Raw genomic sequence first — 18,937 nt, forward strand, 5'->3', positions numbered from 1 at the left:
TTGAAGGGGATTTTTTCTTCCATGTCATCCTTTGTGCCATCAGAAATTTGCCTCCCTCACTAGCATCTGGGCTCCAGGACATCTACTATCTTCTGTTAACTGCAGGTTTACAGTAAGGGCCAGAGACTCTAGTTAGAGGTGTTCCCAAGATCAGCGTCAGTTTGGAGACATTCTTTTCCCTGTAGTTTGAGGTCTAATTAGGCAAGAACAAAGACAAGAAACTAAATAACACTATTCCTGCTTTACAGGTGGGCAGCCAAGAAGCAGAGTAATGAACAGTGGTATTTCTGACATGTTTAAGCAATCAAAAGGAGCTTGACACTTAATATTTTTACAAATCAAACAAGTGAGAATGCATCCTCTGAAGCTTTGGTCCTGCAGGGGCTTAAAAGCATGAATAACTTATTTATATGAATAAATAAATAGTTCCTCCGAGTATGCCTAATGTCCTTAGTCCCTCTGCAGGATCAGTCCTTAAGTGTATATTGTTTCTGAACTATCAATCAATCAGACTGATTTTGAAAAGCAACAGGGAGCCCTTCTTCGCCAAAAACGTCATGCACATCAATGACAGCTAAAAAATATCTCTCTAACATGCCCAGCATTTCTTCCCTTAAAGGGTAATACACAGGAAAAAAAAAAAGGTCTCTATTCTTTTTGTCTCCAATTTCAACCACAGGCACAGAAATACCCCATTGCAAAAGCTGGCCATACAGGCAAGCAGGTTTTACATATTTATATTGAATTATTACTTCTCTATTGTTTTGCTGGTGGCTACTGCTATTGGGCATCCTTGGGTTTTGACGGTCACATCAAAGGAGCCGCTCTGGCGTGAGAGCCGGTCAAAGTGAGCCAGATAATTCATGGATTTATTACTGAGGTCGGTTCCCATGATTGTCAGTGGGCAGCAGCCACTGCTGTGTTGTAATCCTCATTCTCTTGGTAAGGCACATACTGCCTTAAAAAGGTTTAATGATCCAATAGTGATTTACTAACGGGAATCTTTCTTGTGGGTTTAGCAGGCCTTGAAGGAGGACAGGGTGGCACATAAAGGTCAGTTTTCAGCAGTGTCAAGAAAAGTTTTTGTTTTGTTTTGTTTTGTTTTGAGATTCCTGTTTGTAGCATTTTTATCTGCTAACTGCAATAATAAATTGGTGGGAGAAAGTCATTGTAGCTAGGCAGGTATGAGACCCGTGATAACAGAGGGCGGGAAGGCAGCAGGCACCAGTGATGTGATGGCAGATCATGACTGAAGACCTGAGGCAATTATCAAAAACCACACACTTCGGCCTTTGTGATGGATGAAATGAAAACAGCACAGCAAGAGAGGCCAGGACAGCCTGGTGAAACCGCAGCCTTTTGCTGTGGTTGCAACCCGTTTGCCTTTCCTTTCTGTTGGGAAAGCAGGGAGGGGGCTTCCCGGTGGGACGGCTGCCCAAAAAGAGGGCAGGGGAGGGGAAAGGCGAGGAAGCGGCTTTGCCTACCCAGAGGAAGGGAGATGCTCCGGGTGCCCGCGGAGCCAGCGAGCCCCGCTGCCGCTCCCCCTTGCCACCCCGGTGCCTCTTCAGAAAAACAAACCCAAGAAAACCCAAACAAAATAAACTCCCTTCTCCTCCACCAAAATACATGCAGAAAGCAACGGCGGGGGGGGGGGAGAGAAACAATGTTATTTTATTTTAAGGCTTGTATATTAAACCCAAGTGTTGTGCTGGGAAGTGTCATTAAAAACTATTTGAGCTATCCACACACAGCAGACCTCATCTTGTTAATCTTGTTGCAAAAGTGTACCTTGAATGCATAATATTTTGTTTTAAACTCTCTGAGGGAGAATACTTCTCCTGAAGAAAAATAAAGTTACTTGGCTTTCTGATATATGAAAAAAAACTGCACGGCATTCAGAGTTAAATCAAAACTAAGGGGGAAAAAAGTGTAGGCCTTTACGTAATTGTAATTTTACCTCCTTAGGTTTATGGATTACCTTGTAGTCATTCATTAGATTTTCCCCTACCACACAGTAAGACGGAATACTATCTATGGGTATTCTTTACAGGTAAAACACTTTTCTTTACATCTTCCAGTAATACACAGTTTCCTGGAGCAGTGTGTTGATTCCATGGAAGGAGGTCTTGCAGTGTAACATACACGAAGATGTGAGCAGAGTTAGAAATTTCCCATCTGTTGGGCGACTGCAATCTCAACTTCAGTGTCGCGTCAAGGTATTTTTTTCATCCTGAAGACTTTCCTTTGTGGAAGAGAAAAATGCTGAATGCAGACTGTGTGGAAAGCAAAAGTCAACACCTCAGAAGGACTTTCCTGTAGAATAAGTAATAGCACTGTTCAGATAAACACCATCTAAAACATTTAGCTTTTCGTTAATTCAGTATCAGCGGCTGTACTGTAAAAAGGGAGTCTGCCTCTCCAGACCATGAAAGTAATTCAACTAGACACATTTCCTTTTATTTCCCATGTTCATATCCTTTTGCTTCTGATTTTTGAATTTCTAGGGTACAACACTAATTCACGTGTCCCAGCTTTACACTGCCACCATGAATGCAGAAGAATATACTTTAAAAAGAAATTATATTGACATCATCTTGTAATCACCACCACTGCTGCAGCCAGACCGTTAAGAGAAATTCTGAAGTTAGTGTTGAATGAGCCCATTGCAGGTGTTGACTGGTCTTAGTTTTACAAGATGGACAGATGATAACAACACATTATCATAAAATGATTTTGCTACTATTCTGTTGTTTCTTCAGGTGAGAAGGAGGCTGATTCTTTGAAAAAATTAGATCACATGAAAATATTATTAAGCTTCAAATCCTGTCTCTCCACAGGTGATGCAAGATAGAGAAGGGGAAATTCAGTTCCCTGGCCATGTGCATTTAGGGCCACTTAAGCAACCTTGGCTTTCCCAGGCATCTGCACAGGGCTGGTAATGGTGACACAGGACACAAGGGAGACCTGCACCTTCCAGAGTGATAGCTGGAGCCCAGCTTAGGACATGGCAAATATTTAGGCAACTGAATGACGACTAAGTGATCGTATTTACACATTAATAGCACTTTACAGCTTCCAATAGTAGCAATTACCAGAGGCAAAAAAAAAACCAAACACCCCCACGCCCCACCACCAAACCAAAACACCTCTTTTCATATAATTATCAGTCAAAATTTCGTTTCATTTGTAAATCAGGAAAGCTTGGGTTTATCCTCAAGTTGAGATCCCAGCATTTCTAGCACCTGCCTGGTGCTCCTCTGCTTATCATTTCTGGTCATGGTCAGATGTGTTGCTGGGATCATCCCTTTTGAGATCTTTACGCATTACCTTCCAAAACACAAGTCTTTGCTGTGTAAAATGGTGAAGCAGAGGATCAGAGCACAAGCAAAAATTTCAGTGTTGAGTACAGTTACACTCAGGTTCAGGCAGTAGCCTCTCACAAATGAGGCTGGGCCCATGAAGCTTGCAAACAAAGCTATTTCTTCCTCTTTTCTAGAAGTTGGACACAACTACCTGTGACCATTAAATCATTCAGGTCGTCATTTTTGTGATCTCAGGCTATCTGTGCCTATAGAAGCAGACGACTAATGAGACTGGTGACTACAGAGCTGGTTAACAGTCCACTTCATGCTTCAGTAGTATTTTCTGATGTAGTATCTTCTGATGAAAAGACACTTGTGACCTTCTGTTATGTGAAGAAGAAATTTCTCATTTACAATAGCCCTAAGAATTTGCCAATATCCATGTCCCAGGCTTTGGTAAATGCCCTTTACGTATCTCATGACATCCTGATTTAAGTATCATCTTTCAGAATAGCTGCAAACAAACATTTTGGAGGCTCACACTAAGGAGACAATAGCATGAGCTAGCACCTCCTGGCAATTGTCCACGCAGATGCAGTCACAGCCAGGATACGATTATTCTGCTGTGAATATATGCATTCAGCCCACGGCCACAGTAGCCGGTTCTTCTTCTGCGGCAATACCTAATGCTGGATTTCCTCCACTTGCAATCAGAGCAAAGGCAGGACAGGCAGCACCGCCTCTCAACTGCCCATCTCCTCTCTACAGTAATAATCTTCTCAGTGCTGCGTGACACAGTCCCGCAGGTACAGCAGCCTAAGTGCTTTTTATTTGCACTGCCGAGGACTAAGGTTTCGAGCCTGCTAATGCTGAGTGACAGAATTGTTTTTTAGCTTTTTCCTCTTAAGAAAAACATTCTAGGAAATTGCATAACCTCCTTCGATCCTCTTGATAACTGGAATTTGAGGTTGCAAACCCACCCATTGAAAAGTTAGTCAAAGCCAGCTGCTTACTGTTGAGCAAGCAGCCTGATTTGCTGTCTTGTGCTATGTGCTATGAGCTAGTCCTAAATTATACAAATTACAAACTTTCTTCTTCCTCCAGGTCCATTCATCGTTGCATGCAGACAAAAATAGAAAGCGGCTGAAGTAAGGATGCGTGCACAGCCACAAGTCCTACCTTTTGGATCTCAGTTATGCCAAGGAAACAGCTTTCCCTTGCTCTGTTTTAAAAATCGTGTAGACTCCTTCAGCTCTGTTAGCACAGCTACAACCAAAGCCATCAGAAGCTACTACCCTCTGATGTCTTTCCAACAGCACATGTGAAACATGCTTCTTCTCTGTTAATTTCTTGCTTGGGAAATCTCCATCTGCTATCACAGAGGTAACATTCCCAACAGAAGCTCAGGACTAAACAGGCATGAGGCTGAGCTCCTGCCTCATGTGCTGGTCCCTTCAGATTATTCAGATTAAAAAACAAAACAAAAGACAACAAAACAAAACAAGAGAGGAGACATCAGCAACTCGGCATCCATGAATTTGGCTTGTTTCATGAGAGTGCAAATGGGATAAGACCAAACACACAGACTGCACAAATCCATCCATGGTACGTTGTTTCAGGATGCTGAAGTAACTACGCTTTCATCTAATGGGTCTCTTAGAAATATTTTTTCAAACTCCCTTTTTTTTAGAATGAGGCAAAATGTTTTACTTGGGGCAACAAATGGTAATGTTTTGGGGCACATCAATTCGATTGAAGCCCTTAGGTGGAACCAAGTCAGTGGCTGCCTATTTTTAACACGATATGATGCACGGGAGACCTCCTACCAGGCCCTTAGAAGGCAGTTTAATAGTTAACAGCTTAAAGTCAAGTAGGGTTGCAACCTGCTCTTTTTCATTTAAATAAAGCCCACTTTTTATCTACTTGCCAGTTCACTAATGTAATCTTTATTCTTGAAACTGCTCATACGGAAAGTGAATGGTACCTGAACCAGGTGCTCCTAAGCATGCCAATACAGCAGTGCAGCATTTATGTCCTGAAACAAAAAATGTCTAATTCCCCCACAAACAACAAAACCCCAAGCATGATTTACAGTGCAGGGGTAGAGAGCCGCCTTCCCCTTCTTTTGTCCTTTTTTTCCATGGGAGAGCATGCTGTTCAGGGAAACCACAATCCCTCCTTGCCTGGGGGCTGGAAACCAGCTGATGCAGTCGAGGATGGGTGACACATTTAACATTTGGGAGAAAGAGATGATGGGGAGCGAGCCACTCAGCTGAGGCTGTATTTTGGTGACAGATGAAGTCTCTGTCTGGCTGAAGGGTGGTCACTCCATTTCTGTGCCTCAGTCTTGTCAGCTCTTATTTGGGCATAATAATCTTTTACTGTCTTTCGGACATGTAAGACTTTTTGCTCATCCTTATGGACAGGGCTTTACATGCCTTCTACAGACAGGCTTTGCAGATCTCAGATGAAGCAATAACAAACCCGTGACTCAGTGAGAACTGGTAAATTGGAAGGCCAGAACTGGAGGTAAAAAATACCCTCTCTCCAGATATTTAATGATGTCATCAGGTTAAAATTTTACCCTTCTAAGCACAGGCCCTTACTGAGGATCTGAAGGAAAGCTGAACCTAGAAATCCCAACAATTTTGGGGGCTCTCGAGGATGGACAGCTGGGTTTGTATCATTAAGCGTATCGTCAATGCAGAACCAGTATACAAGCCTGAAAACCAATGCTGCTTTACTGACTGCTTTTTTTCTGCCTATTTCAGGGCACGCTGTATGAGACAGAATCACAGAACGGCTGGGTTTGGAAGGGACCTCTGGAGACCATCTAGTCCAACCCCCTGCTAAAGCAGGTTCACCTAGAGCAGATTGCACAGGGTCGTGTCCAGGCAGGTTTTTAGTATCTCCAGAGAAGGAGACTCCACAACCTCCCCTAAGCAGGGAGAGCAGAAGAGGACGGAGCACCCGACAGGCTTGTTACCAGTGGCAGAAACTAACATTGAGCCCATGAGTATTCATCAAGAGCAAACAAAAACTGCAACAAATCATCCGTAAAACGCAGTCAAAAAGGACTTCGTTTAATTAGTGATATGTAAAGACTTTTGCATAGAAAAAAAGTTAACAAAGTAATGCATAAAAGACCAACTAGGTACAGTATTTTTAAAACAAATATTTTGCATAATGTTTAACATTCTCAATGCTTATTGCTTTCTCCACACAGCAGAGAAATCAAGTGCATAATAATACATGCTGTGTTTTATTTTTAATTTTTTTTACATAAAATCTCTAGTTCTTGACTGAATGTATTAAAATACTTAGGTTATTTTAAGTCACCATAATAAAACATGAAAGCAAACCATTTTATGCAGCACTAGTTGTCTGGGTATTGACAAAATAATTTACTGACATACCCTTTAATACATTCATTTTGGTTTGGAATCAAACCCACATTACAATGTTGGCGTGTTAATAGCCAATTTAAAAATTGTCCCTACCATAACTTCATTCATACCCAGAGTGATCGTTCTCCCTGTAGTTGATAGTGAAAAGAAGAGGGATCTTGCACAGATTTGGCTAAAAGTGAATATCCAAATACAGCTAAATAAGTTAATTTGAACTCTTGCAACACTGAGTCTCTTGTATTGGCATGAATCAGCCTTTAAATAGGTGGGTACTTCTGGGTACATGACAAATTCAATGTTTGTGCAGATAAAAGCTAGCACCATATTTAAGCCATAAAAAAAGGGTGCCTCAAGGCTCACAGGCAGTGCTGAGACGTTCATTAATCCCAGCACTGATAAGATAATTGCTTTTACCAATGCTATGCTAGATGTCACAATTTGGCAAGTCTGTACAAAGAAAGTGAACAAAGGAAGCAAGAACTAGGCCTGTCAAATTGAACATTTTTCCTCGGCAATCTTTTGGCTAAAGAAACCTCTCCCCTTCAAGAGCACATTCTTCCCTGGAAAGATATCCACGTGTTGAAGTTGAATGAAGGACTTCCCCTCTCTCCCATACCATTTCCATACCTGTGCAATGTTATTTGTTTTAGCAGAACACACACACATATAATTTTTTTATTATAATTTTTTCAATGTCAGGCACTTATGAAACTCAAACTCTTTTTCTTAGCCTGGGGAGAGACGGTAGGTGCAATCCCTCACCTCTCTGCCAAACAAGGATGCATAGCTGGAGAATTATTAGTTCTAGTCTCTACGTATTTCCCAGGAAACCTCTACATGTCAATATGGTCACACTGTTTCTGAAAGCCATTGCTGCTCCCTCAAGGTGCCTCCAGCAAAACAAACCAAGAAGACAACAACGGCATCATCCCATGTTCTCTCCGACACCTGAAATGAGGATAGCTGTGCCGTTCCTTGGTGGGCTTGCTGGCACCTCTCAGGCCCTTTGGGTGAAAGCGGCCCCTCAGCTGGGCTGAGGAGGGAGGACACGCTGAGTCCCGGAGGCCCATGGATGGGTGTGCACGTGGTGGGGGGTGTGTGAGCACACGCGTGCATTCTGAGTGAGAGGAGGGAGCCGGACCTGGAAGGGAGAGGGTGGACTTAAAAGGCACCAACTTCAGTCCCCCAGGGTCGGTACGGTTTAGTGCCACCCCCATTGCCAGCCTGCTGAGGGCTGGTGGTGGCCGATACGGCCAACGGAGGGGTGATGGCTGTCGCTGCAGCCACGGCGGCGGCGGCCGCGCTGGGGGGAAGCATGGGGAAGGCGCCGGTGAAGGAGAGGGGGAAGCTCTGGGCTGCGGCCGTGGCTGCCGCTGCCGCGGCGTGAACAGTGGCCGAGAGGGACAAGAGGGAGGTAGAGAGAGGGGGGACGCAGGGAGCGATGCTGCCAGCGGAGGGGACTCTGAGGGCGGCATCGGCATGGGCAAAGGTGGCCGTGAGCAGGGCAGAGCCGTGGGGGGGCACGTCGGAGGAGAGTCTGCACGGGGCGGCCTCGGAGCCGTGGAGTCCGTTTGGCTGCAGCAAAGCAGCCGGGAGGTGGTGAAAGGCGGCTGCCCAGTGGTGAGGGTGCAAGGGGTGGTGGTGGTGGTGGGCCATGGAGGAGGTCATGGCGGCAGCTTCCCTCTGAGAGGCGCAGGTGCTCAGGTGAGACACGAGTCTAACGCGCAGGGGGTCAGACGTGTCGAGACCTTCCACCGAAGTCAGGTACCTCGCGACTTCTGTCAAGCACTCCCGGAAGCCAATGCTCATGAAATCCATGGCCAGGGAATGAGCATCAAAATAACCTGCAAGGGGAGGGCAAAAGATGCATTGAGTGTCGAGCTGGCTTCCCAGCCAACGTCGGGTAATGCGGCGAACCCGGTTATCACTCAGCCGCCACATCTCCCACTTACGGGTTAAGATTTGCAACGCAAAAAGTTTGTTCTCTGATCTGTAAATGATTTGTGCGACCATCCCTGTAATGCAATAGGCTGCAGTTGTTTTTGCAGACAATATACAAATGAAAAGAATTAATTCCATAAGTACTCGTGTTACTTAAAAAGATATACGATGCCTCTCCTGAAATTCCTTAGCAAGCTGCTGCAGTGCAGTATTGACCCTGCGCCTGTGTGTGAACCAGACGTTTATCCACACAAAGAAACAGGCTGGAGATCAGACAGCTTGCATGTACTACCCTGCCTTTTCTTCCCTACGCTGTCATTCCTAGTAACGCCCTCAAACTATTTCTCGACATTGTGAGATAGTTGTTGTAACTGCTGCCGGGGTCCCATCTACTTCACAGAGTCATTAAGACAATATGACATACGGTGTTATTTAACTACAAACTAAAACCATCTTGTCATGACACTGCACACACACAATAAAAAGCTTTACTGAGAAAACGTTTTATGTAATGCCATTGCTAATTTGGAGATGGAAGACTGACAGTCATATGGCCCATGAGGTATTTCAACAAACAGCAGCTAGAGTTCCACAGGCTTGGGACAAAAAAGCATTTGAAAAAAAACGCTGTCTTATTAAATGCACATGAAGACATTCCCTTTCTAAAAGAGCCTAGCATCAAATCTGGTGCTTAAGTTGCAGCTCATCAACTACGAAAACCTATTCCAGTTTTTGGAATTTTCCTATTTTAGTTTAAAAGTAATTTCCTTGGGGGAATAATATCCTATCCACTCCCAAGCTGGCACGGTGTTTTTTCCTCTTGCTTTCAGTGAAAATTTTTAGGTATGTGTGACTATGATGTGTGTTTGTACATAAAGATCAAGTGTCCTTATTATGGAGGAATGCGGCAGCAATACCTGCATTAGGCCTTGCACTCTCTGGCATGAAATAATCTCGGTCCTTCTGAAAAATGCTAGCACCTTAGATAGTTGTTTTCAATTTATCAACTTTCAAGCAAGAAAAGAGCTTTTCTGTCACTGCACGCCTGCATTATAGAATTAACTTGGGCACAATTATAGATGTCGCCCCAAATCCCCTTCCTGCTATATACCCCTTCTTGCCAAATTACAACGGTGATTTTGACGCAGGCTGCCTTGCTCATCTGAGGCTGTACAAAAACTGAGAGAAACACTGGCTCAGCCAGCAGACGGGTGAGCACAAGGGGTCGAGGACGCGTCTCAGCAAGCACTGACTCCTTGCAGCTTTTTTCCTGACAGGTCCACTGTGACCAAGCGATCTGTCGAAGCGCCACGGTTTGAGTGAACTCCCGAGAAACAAACGCCAGGCAGGCCAGCAGTGGTGAGCTAGCAGGGTACCTGCTCGGGTGCCAGCCAGCCTGGCACGGGGACTGCCTCTTCGCTGGAGGCTCCAGGACCTCCGGCGGCTTCAGAGGGGCTGACGCACAGCCAAAGCTGCCTCCTGGCTCTGGCCACGAGTCAGCCAGCCTGGGAGTCCTGAGAGCGCACAGCTCAAGCCAGGGCTTCCCAGCCTCCCTCCCTTCAGACCAGAGGAGATGTGGGGGATGTGGTTGTCACCAGCTTCCCCTGAGTCTGAGCTGCTGGCTCTGTGACAAGCCGTCCCAAAGCCCTGGTGATCCTGGCTCCCTCTCAGTCTCCTATGGTGGCCGAGACATGAAAACAGAGGGGAGATGAGAGCTGTAACTCCCAGGCTCCATGTTTTGATTTTGATGGTTATCTTTTCCAGGTTTCCCCTTTGCTGGCTTCCCTCTTCTGAGAGAGACTTAAAAATGTTGTTTCTTGTTTCTTTCCAAAACCCAAGAACATCCTCCACCACCACCCATAGGCATACATGCTGGTGTTTTGTAGCAAATGGGAAGTCTTGGTTTTCCTTCAGCTATCCTGGTAACCCACCTGCTCTGCACGCAGCTCAGTCATTTGAGCTGTATCAACCCATGTTGCTGACCCAGGCGTCACTCACCCAAGCTAAATTTGCAGTGAAGCTGCAATAAAACAACACCGATGTCCCAGCGAGCTACTCGCTGTTGACAAATTACTCCTCCTCTGTGCTTGCCTGCACGGTCAGCAAAAAGCCCTGGCCCCAGGCCAAAATAATAACTCAACGTGAACAGGAGACCATTGCCGGCACCTGCATCAGGGCGGCAGAAACAGAGTCCGCGCAGGACCTCAGAGGCGACAGCCTGCCTGCCTGGGCAGCTCTGAAGAGCAGACGAGGAACGGGACTCACGTCGGGTTTTCTTCTGCCGTGCCCACCTCGGGCTCAGCACGCTGAGCAGCGGCCAATTCCACCCTGGCTTTCCTAGCCCTGGGCATCATGGGTGTCCTCCATTTCTGCGTGAGGAGGAAGAGGACGAGCTCTTCCCAGCCCTCAACACAGGAGAGCACAAGGGTATCAGGACCCATTTCTCCCTGCTGCGATAATAGCTTTTGTCCATAGGAAAAATGATGGAACTAATTTTTTTGCTGATCCAAAAAAGTTTCTGGCTTGGAAGATGAGTTACAAAGTGGGAATAACTACACTTGCAAATAATACAAACATCTGCCTTAAAAACAGCCTAAGAAATTATATTTAAAGCTGTTACTTAGGTTGCAAAGTAAAACATTAAGCAAGCAGGAAACACAGGCTTAAACTTTGCCCGGTACTAACTCACAAACCTCTTTTTCTTAAAGTTTCTTAATCCATGGAGTGAGATTACTCTTATCTCTGGGTCAGAAGGAGAAGATAAAGTCGTAGTATTTGTGAAGCGATCAGGTATTATACTGCTGTGCCACCCACTACAGACCATGGTGTGGAACGTGGCTACGAGTATAAGCCGGCATCACCTCACCCCACGCTCCGACGCTTCGTCCTTCCCCGCACCGCCCTCCGACAGCCACGGGCACGCTAGTGTCAGCTGGGGCAGGGAGAGGCACAGCGGTGATGGCAGACCAAGGAAGAAACTGCAGGACCTGGGACTGCTAACAAAACCCGGCTTGTCTGGCTGCAGCCAGAGGCCAGGGCTCTACCGACACCTCCCTTTGCCTGGCAGCTCCCACCCCAGGCACCCCACTAGCTGGGCCACCCAACCTGACCCAGTTATAAAATAATCCCCCACATACTTTTTTTGGGGAGGGAGGCAGGGGAAGGAGGGTTCCTATTAAATTAGGCCTCCAACCGGGTTCACCTCCTGGCCCTACTGCTGTCGGTGCGGACATTGGAGGGGTGGGAGCTGCTGCAGCTTTTCAGAGGAACGTGAAGCAGGGGTCAGGTTGGGATAGCTGAGCTGCACGTCGCGTGGGGAGGATGGAGCGAAACAACCACCGCTTCCCTCAGCAGCTGAGCGTCGATCGCCCCGTGCACCGAGACAGAGCTTGCGGAGAGCGAGCACACAACCATGCAATTAAAGACGGCACCATCAGGCGCACACACAGAGGATCTGAATTCAAATTGCACAAGCATCATCAATTCTGGCATTTCATAACTTTCAAGAGCACAGCTTTACCAACTAAATTGTGCTTTTTAAAGCACATTTTTAGATATTAACATTAACTTCTTTTTTTAATTTTGCACATTTTCCGAGGAATCAAGAGGTGTGTCAGGGCGATATGAAGGGCGATATGAAGGGCGATAAAATTCCTTGCACCTCTTACAGAACAGGTTACCCATAAGTTTTAAGCTTAACTGGAGTCCTAGCAAAAGCCTCTTAACACCTAGAAAATACATATGTCAGCTCGGTGTTAATTTTCACAAACAACAGAATACCAGCCTTTAACATGCTTTCCTGTAACTATCTGTTGTTAAGCACGCACTGATTATAAACTGAGTTCTGTAATCACTGCAAGGTACAGAGAGGAGCAGTAATTCGATCATGGGCTAAAAACTTAAATCAAAAAAAGAAAGAGCAGCAGCAGCTTCTTTTCTAGCCTTTACCTATATGGCAGTGGGTCAGTGAAAAATCGGCTGGTTTCCATTACAACGATTTGAACCATAATCACAGTCGATGGCACGGGACGTGGGACCATGCTTACGGGAGGCCAGCAAGTTTTTCACTCCAAATAGTTCCAAAATCATGAATACACAGAATACCTCTCGTGGGTGGCTGAAATCATTTGGCCTCCAGCCTCCGGCCTGTCAGCTTGCACAAGCGAGGTACGCTCGGCTCCCGGCAGCCGGCTGATCTAGTGGGTCAGGCAGTGCAGCCCCTGCGTCACGCCAGCTCCCACTAACAGGGACCTACCCAGTTCTCTGACACAAATACAGCACACAAATACGAGTGCAGAGAGCACTGATAGCTGCCTGCCTCTCTGCTTTATCAGATACCTGGAGCTGCATAGAGCAAGACGGGGTTTTGTTCTGGTAAACTAGACGGTCTAACCTGGCATTTAAAAGTCTTTCCAGAACAAAGAAGATGCATAAACAATAATGAAAGTTCCTCTCCATCCACTTCCTTCAGTATAGCTGCTGGATAATGAGGTTTAGCATCGGTTTTGTGCTACACAATTGTTGCCACAAACCTCCTGTTTATGTTTGGTGTTTGTGTATTTGTTTTGTCTCCCTGTGCAGATTTCAGTGCTCTTTGGAAACCCCAAACAAATCTCTGACTGGGCTGCCTGTGAATGAAGCCTTTACTCCCACAGTGTTATGAAAGCAAACACAAGCCCAGGGTCAAGTGCTTCTTTTGTCCCAGTAGTTCTTTCCCACGAGTTCAATCCTGCCATTAGCATTGATTTCCACTCCTTTAATCTGGAAATGCCTATCACAGCTCCTCAAAGCACTTTTTTTTGCTGACATTTCCCCAAATACTAGAAAAGAAACCATCGGCTCCTTACCTTTACCTCCCGTCGCCTGCAGCATCTTCAGATGATCCACTGTCATTTGCAGTATTTCCGCTTTTTCTAATTTGGCAGATCCCTTTGAGATAAGAGACTCCTATAAATAAAGGCTTACAAGTACTACAAACTTTAATTTGATATACTTTCCACTGAGCTCAGCCTTATGGTTTCAATTTCCCCTATCATTAGGACATTCTCGGCTGAATTCTTTCGTGAGCATCTGCCTCCCAGACTTCGTCTAAGGACTAATGCCGTCTCCGCTCTAGCGGTACAAGCAGCAGCAGCACAATTTCTCTTTATCAAGGCTATAGCTCAGCATAGCTCTGGCCTTGAAGATAGCGTAGAGATGACATCTTCATGAAAGGAGAGAAATAGGTAACTTTCTGGACTTCCTGTTTAACAACAAACACCAACGGAGAGCTGGCAGTGCACGTCTGCGTAGTGATGGATGAAGACCCTGCTGCAAGATTTTTTTGTCTTTTTTTTTTCTGCTCTTACCAGTAGGTGTCCCTGTGGACACACACCCCGAAGCATCCCTCTGTCTTAATCGCCTATTATTTTCGACATGTCATTTGGCCGCTGAATATTCTATTCTCATTCTCGACTGAAAAAACAACCGCACAGTCCACTGTATTTTAAGTCTGCGAGAGGCCTAGTTTGCAGGGACATGAAGCTAAACGCTGTGAAAAAAAAAAAAAAAGTTTAGCTTCTCTGTCAGTAAAAATCTTTTCTGTTACTGATGGTGGCTCACAGAGCTGCAGTAGGTGCTGGAAAAGTATAAAATACAACTCGAAAGGTAGTATTAAAATATTAAGCTATAAATAAAACTATTTTGCATGGTAGCATTCCCTTGAATATCTGGAGCACACCCAGATGACTGAGTTTACCACGCAAGTGTTATTCCAGTGCAAGAGATCATCCCTTGGCATCAGTTAAGACCAGGGCTGCACAAACTTCGGCCACCAGCGGACTGCATCTTGCAAGCCAAATTTTTCTCTTACTTATCATCCGGGCCGCCTCACTGCCGTCGGCCATCCTGCAGCCTCAGCCGGCTTCGCCCAGGTCGCACGTGTGCGATTAGGTAAGGCTTACACCCTCCTCCGCAGCCCTGCTTCGCCAGCACTGATCTCTGTGAGGGACTGGAGAGCAGAGCTGTGATGTGGGGAGGGAGGGAAGCGGAAGCGAAACTAAACCTCCAACTTGGAAACCTCAGTGAGCTGAATGTCAAGGAGCTGGAAAAGGACTGATGACTTTGTCCTTGGCATTCTTGCAGAAAAACGGTGGGGCTTTCTCAATAAAATACAGCACGTGCTCATTTTTACACCAACACAATTTTTTCAATCCACTTATTGCTTTCGGCGCTTTCCTTGTACAAACGGTGGTGCGCGTGTGAATTTTTGGTCAGAATTCCCCATTTTACATGCGACTACATCCTGTACTTCACTCAGAGTTCATCTTTTCCATAGACACAGTACAAGCCGTCTCAGTGGGAGTGACTAATAGCTAAAAACTGCATGGCGCTGGGTAATTTCCAAAGGCTCTGTAGGACTTGTTTTATAATGTTTGTGGTTTTCAAGAAGTAAACAATAAAACGGAACAAACAACTGTTGTCTCTTGCCCCTGTTTATCTAGCTGAAAATACCTCCATCACTCCGTTCTGCCAGAACCTATGGAAGGGCACAGTTATGACTACTAGTTATTAAATGCGTATTGCGGGTGACACATGGGATGCTCTCACCATGATGACAATATTTAAAATGTCTTTTAAGCTTTTGTTCAGACCAGCGACGTAACAGGCCTAATACAGTGTGGTGCTTGCCATGCTGTTACCACTGACATTCAGCACCTTGTAACCCTGCTCTCAAATTTTACTTTCTGGTTTTTATTTTACTATTACAAGAAAGTCAGGTTCTTTAGTTTCAGTTGGTTCCTTTTCACTGAAATGTAGTGTCAATTGCACATATCCATAGATCTTCAGATACCTCCAGTAAAACAGGAACAAGGCTAAATATTGAATCAAAGCCCAAAAAATAAAAATCAAGATATGGAAAAGTAAATAAATAATTTAATTTCAATGGCATAAACAAAATGCCCTTTTTTACAAGACAGGTCATATTCTAAATTCTTGGTCTGTAATTTCATGACCAAGGAGCTGAACCAAAGTTAGCTTCCAGCCTTCCCCACTGAATCTCACTGAAAGTCTTTGAACATATCACAGACTTCACTAGCTCACATGACAGGGGCCTGTTCCCTCTCCTAATGCCCTGGTTCTGAAGAGTAATTTTAAAACGTGAATAACCCAGACTATCTGTTCTCTTTTCAGGCAACTGGATTGATTAGTTTGCAACTGAAATTATAGATTAAAAAATAAAGGTTTCTTAAAGTAGGGATGAAGGAGATTATATTTGAAGAATTAGATAGAAGGCTAATCAACATACAGGTTTGGGGGAGTTGTGCTGGGTTTGGGTTCGGTTTTTTTTAAATATGGAGTAAAGCACATTTTTAACAAAACCACTACTGGAATTCATCGAAAGAACAGAGGCAACATGAACACGGTTACCCTTAAGGGAAAAACAAGCCAAAGAATGGAAATGTTTTTCAGCCTTATAATGAATTATGTTTCTAATAGTTTTGCCACAAGAAAGCATTTTATTGAAATGCCTACTTTGTGCCAGATCAGGACACATACAATATTATTTTAATGAGTTTTACAAGAGAACTAACATTGCCAGATGAGATACAGAATTAAAAAAAAAGAAAGGGCTTACTTGTTTTTCAAAAGCAGTTGGCACAAGCCGCCTCAGCTCTGATAAACTGTTATTTATACGATCACGGCGCCTTTTTTCTATAATCTATTCCCAAAAAAACAAAACACATTAAGTTTATAAAAAACGTCAAAGGGCAAAATCACAGCACACATGCAAACTGTCACATGGGAAAAGAATTAAACGCAACGTACCCCTCTTCTTTTCTTTCTGGCCATAATCTGAGATGTTGTTGTTGGGGAATTTGATCGAATGACAGAACTATTACTTTGCCTGTGAAACAATAAAAGTATGTCACGTGTTGCACAACTTGACACTGCTCTTTGAAGACACCTTAGGTCACCATATTCAGTATGCACAGTCCCTCTCATGCCGTTTTCAGTGCTTAGAAGACGTGCTTTGCACTGCACAGTAATTTTAGAGAGAGAGATATTTCATTTTTGATTGCTCCAGCATATATTTTGAATTGACAGAACACTCTGTTGGAAATAAAGTCCCTTTCTGAAGACTGTTCACTGCCCAGCTCAGCTGATTTCTTTTTCATTGCATATAAAGCCCTGCCTACCAAATACAGGCTGAAGAACAGAGTCCAAAACCACGTGAACCATCCCTAGATGCTAACAGCAGTGGTAAGCACATGTATCCGATGCCACAACCTCTGCCGGGCCCGCTGGGTTTTGACATCCCTGCCCATTGCTACACGAGTCAATAGATGCTCAAATACAAAGCCAGTTGCCCAGTTCGGGTCTGCTGCGTTGTCCCACATCAGGAACAGAATTCAAAATCCACTTTTAAAATTACACTACTCACAAGCACACACAAAAAAAAAGGCTTTTATTTCATTATGAGCGAGCAAAACCAAAAAATTCCAGTAGCTTTCGATACTCATTTAGGCACTGGTGCGGGCGAGACGGGGCTCCGGTGTACGTGCCTCTAAACTGGGCAGCCCAGCCCTGCAGCCCAGCGCCGGCGCCGCGGGGCTCCCAGGCCGGGCCCCTCCGGCAAGCACCGCGGCTCGCCCTCGCCGGCCGGCCCCGACTCACCGCTCAGCTGCTGCGGGTCCCTGCTTACTCTCCACAGCTCGTTTCCCACCGGCGCCGATCCCCTTAGGTTGCTCGGCCTGCTCAGGGGCTATTTTGGAAAAGATCTGATTGCAAATGGCAAATTAAGCGGAGCTAACGAACTGCAGCCCGGTGGCTCCCAATACAAGCTACTGGAGTGCTCGGCATAATTTCGAGGCTCGGGCAGCTAGACCGCGGGCCAAATTCTTGGGGGTCTATCAACAAGCTGCTGGCTGTCCTGGAGGGAGACAAAACCGCACCCCGCTCCGCACTCGGGGGGCCGCCCTCCTCCCCCCGACGGGGCGGCCGGGTTTCCCCCTCGCTCTGCCCCATCCCAGGGCGCATCCCCGTCCCCGCCACCGCCCGCGGAGACGGAGGCCCCGGGGGTGCCCCACTTACCCCGAATAGTTGTTCTCACTCCCCACGTCTATAGTCTCGTCCACATCACTGTCTGAGGTAGTTTCCTCGCAAGGTCGCTTCATCGTGGACAGAGGACGCGGCGCAGCTTATAGCCGGGGTGGGGGCAGAGATAAATAAATCCGGGGCGGGGGGGGGGGGGGCTCCGCACGGCACGCTACGGCTCCGCACCGCCAGCAGAGCAAACCCTCTCTGAAGCGCTTTCCCACGCCGCGGCACAGCCTCAAGCCCGACGGCCCGCCCCCGGCAAGGCCCGCCCCGCCGGGGGTGGTGGGCAGGGAGGGCCGCCCACCGCGGAGGCGCGGAGGAGCGGGCGGCTGCCCGGCGGGGCGCCTGGCCGCCCTCGGCCCGCAGCAGGCGGGGAGCGAATCGGGGCAGATGCCTCCGGCACGGAGCCGGGAGGGGCGCAAGGCTCCTGGGCTCACCCTCCGCGGGGGAAGAAGCGGGATCTGGCTCCCAGCCCTCCCATGCTGCCGGAGGGGGGGGCGGGGTGCAGCCCCACTATCCCACCCGGCATTTGGGGGCCGTGATGCCCCTAGCTCGTAAGCCCCCAGCCGGATCAGCCCCCCCGCCCCATCCTGCAAAGCCCCGACGGTGCCGGGCAGCCCTGGCCGCTGCTCCAGAGATGTCGCGGGGTATCTTGTAGGGCACATGAACGCGGGTTTGGGGGTTGTGTGAATCCCGGGAAAAAGGTGTAAATCCCGGCCCGGACGGGAGAGGGGCCCTGTGCGCCCCGTCCCGCAGGGCTCCCACGGCCGCGCCGAGGGGTAGCGGGCACTTGCAGGGACGGGAGCCAAGCACGGCGATAATCCCAGCTGGAAAGGACTTGGAGGAAGCTTAGCGGCTCGGTTACGGGCCGATCTGTAGCAGGCGGGTTTTATTTTGCTTTTGTTTGGGATTTCCTCCCCCTCGTTTGTTTGTCTTATGTTTTCTAATTCCAGATTCCTGACAAAATACATTCGGGGTGGTATATTCTCCGGTATATTCTCCGCAGAAATTTAATCTTTCACCTTCGGTGACTATCCCTCCTCTGCCTGTGGCCCCCCCCACCCCCCCCCGCCTTTGCCACCTTCCTGGGAACATTTTTCTCCCGCCCCTGCTGCAGGGTCGCTTGTCCGAGAGGAACCGGGGGCGGTCGGCGCGCTGCGGTACCGGCACCAGCCTGGGCACCGCCGTTTTATCCTGCCTCTCGGG

At 46.9% G+C, this 18,937-nt stretch overlaps 1 protein-coding gene across 1 annotated transcript; it reads right to left on the reverse strand.

Moving 5' to 3' along the window:
- Positions 1-6,558: 6,558 nt before the first annotated feature.
- On the reverse strand, positions 6,559-17,808 carry HEY2 (hes related family bHLH transcription factor with YRPW motif 2). The gene is made up of 5 exons (XM_068407031.1): positions 17,726-17,808; positions 16,460-16,538; positions 16,269-16,352; positions 13,498-13,579; positions 6,559-8,553 (listed from the first exon to the last, which is right to left on the reverse strand). Exons 1-5 carry the CDS (start codon positions 17,806-17,808, stop codon positions 7,871-7,873), a joined length of 1,011 nt encoding a protein of 336 aa, XP_068263132.1. The 3' UTR covers positions 6,559-7,870.
- Between the last annotated feature and the right edge of the window lie 1,129 nt (positions 17,809-18,937).

Source organism: Nyctibius grandis, chromosome 1 (genome assembly GCF_013368605.1).
Source record: "Nyctibius grandis isolate bNycGra1 chromosome 1, bNycGra1.pri, whole genome shotgun sequence".
In the NCBI taxonomy this organism is placed as follows: Eukaryota; Metazoa; Chordata; class Aves; order Nyctibiiformes; family Nyctibiidae; genus Nyctibius; species Nyctibius grandis.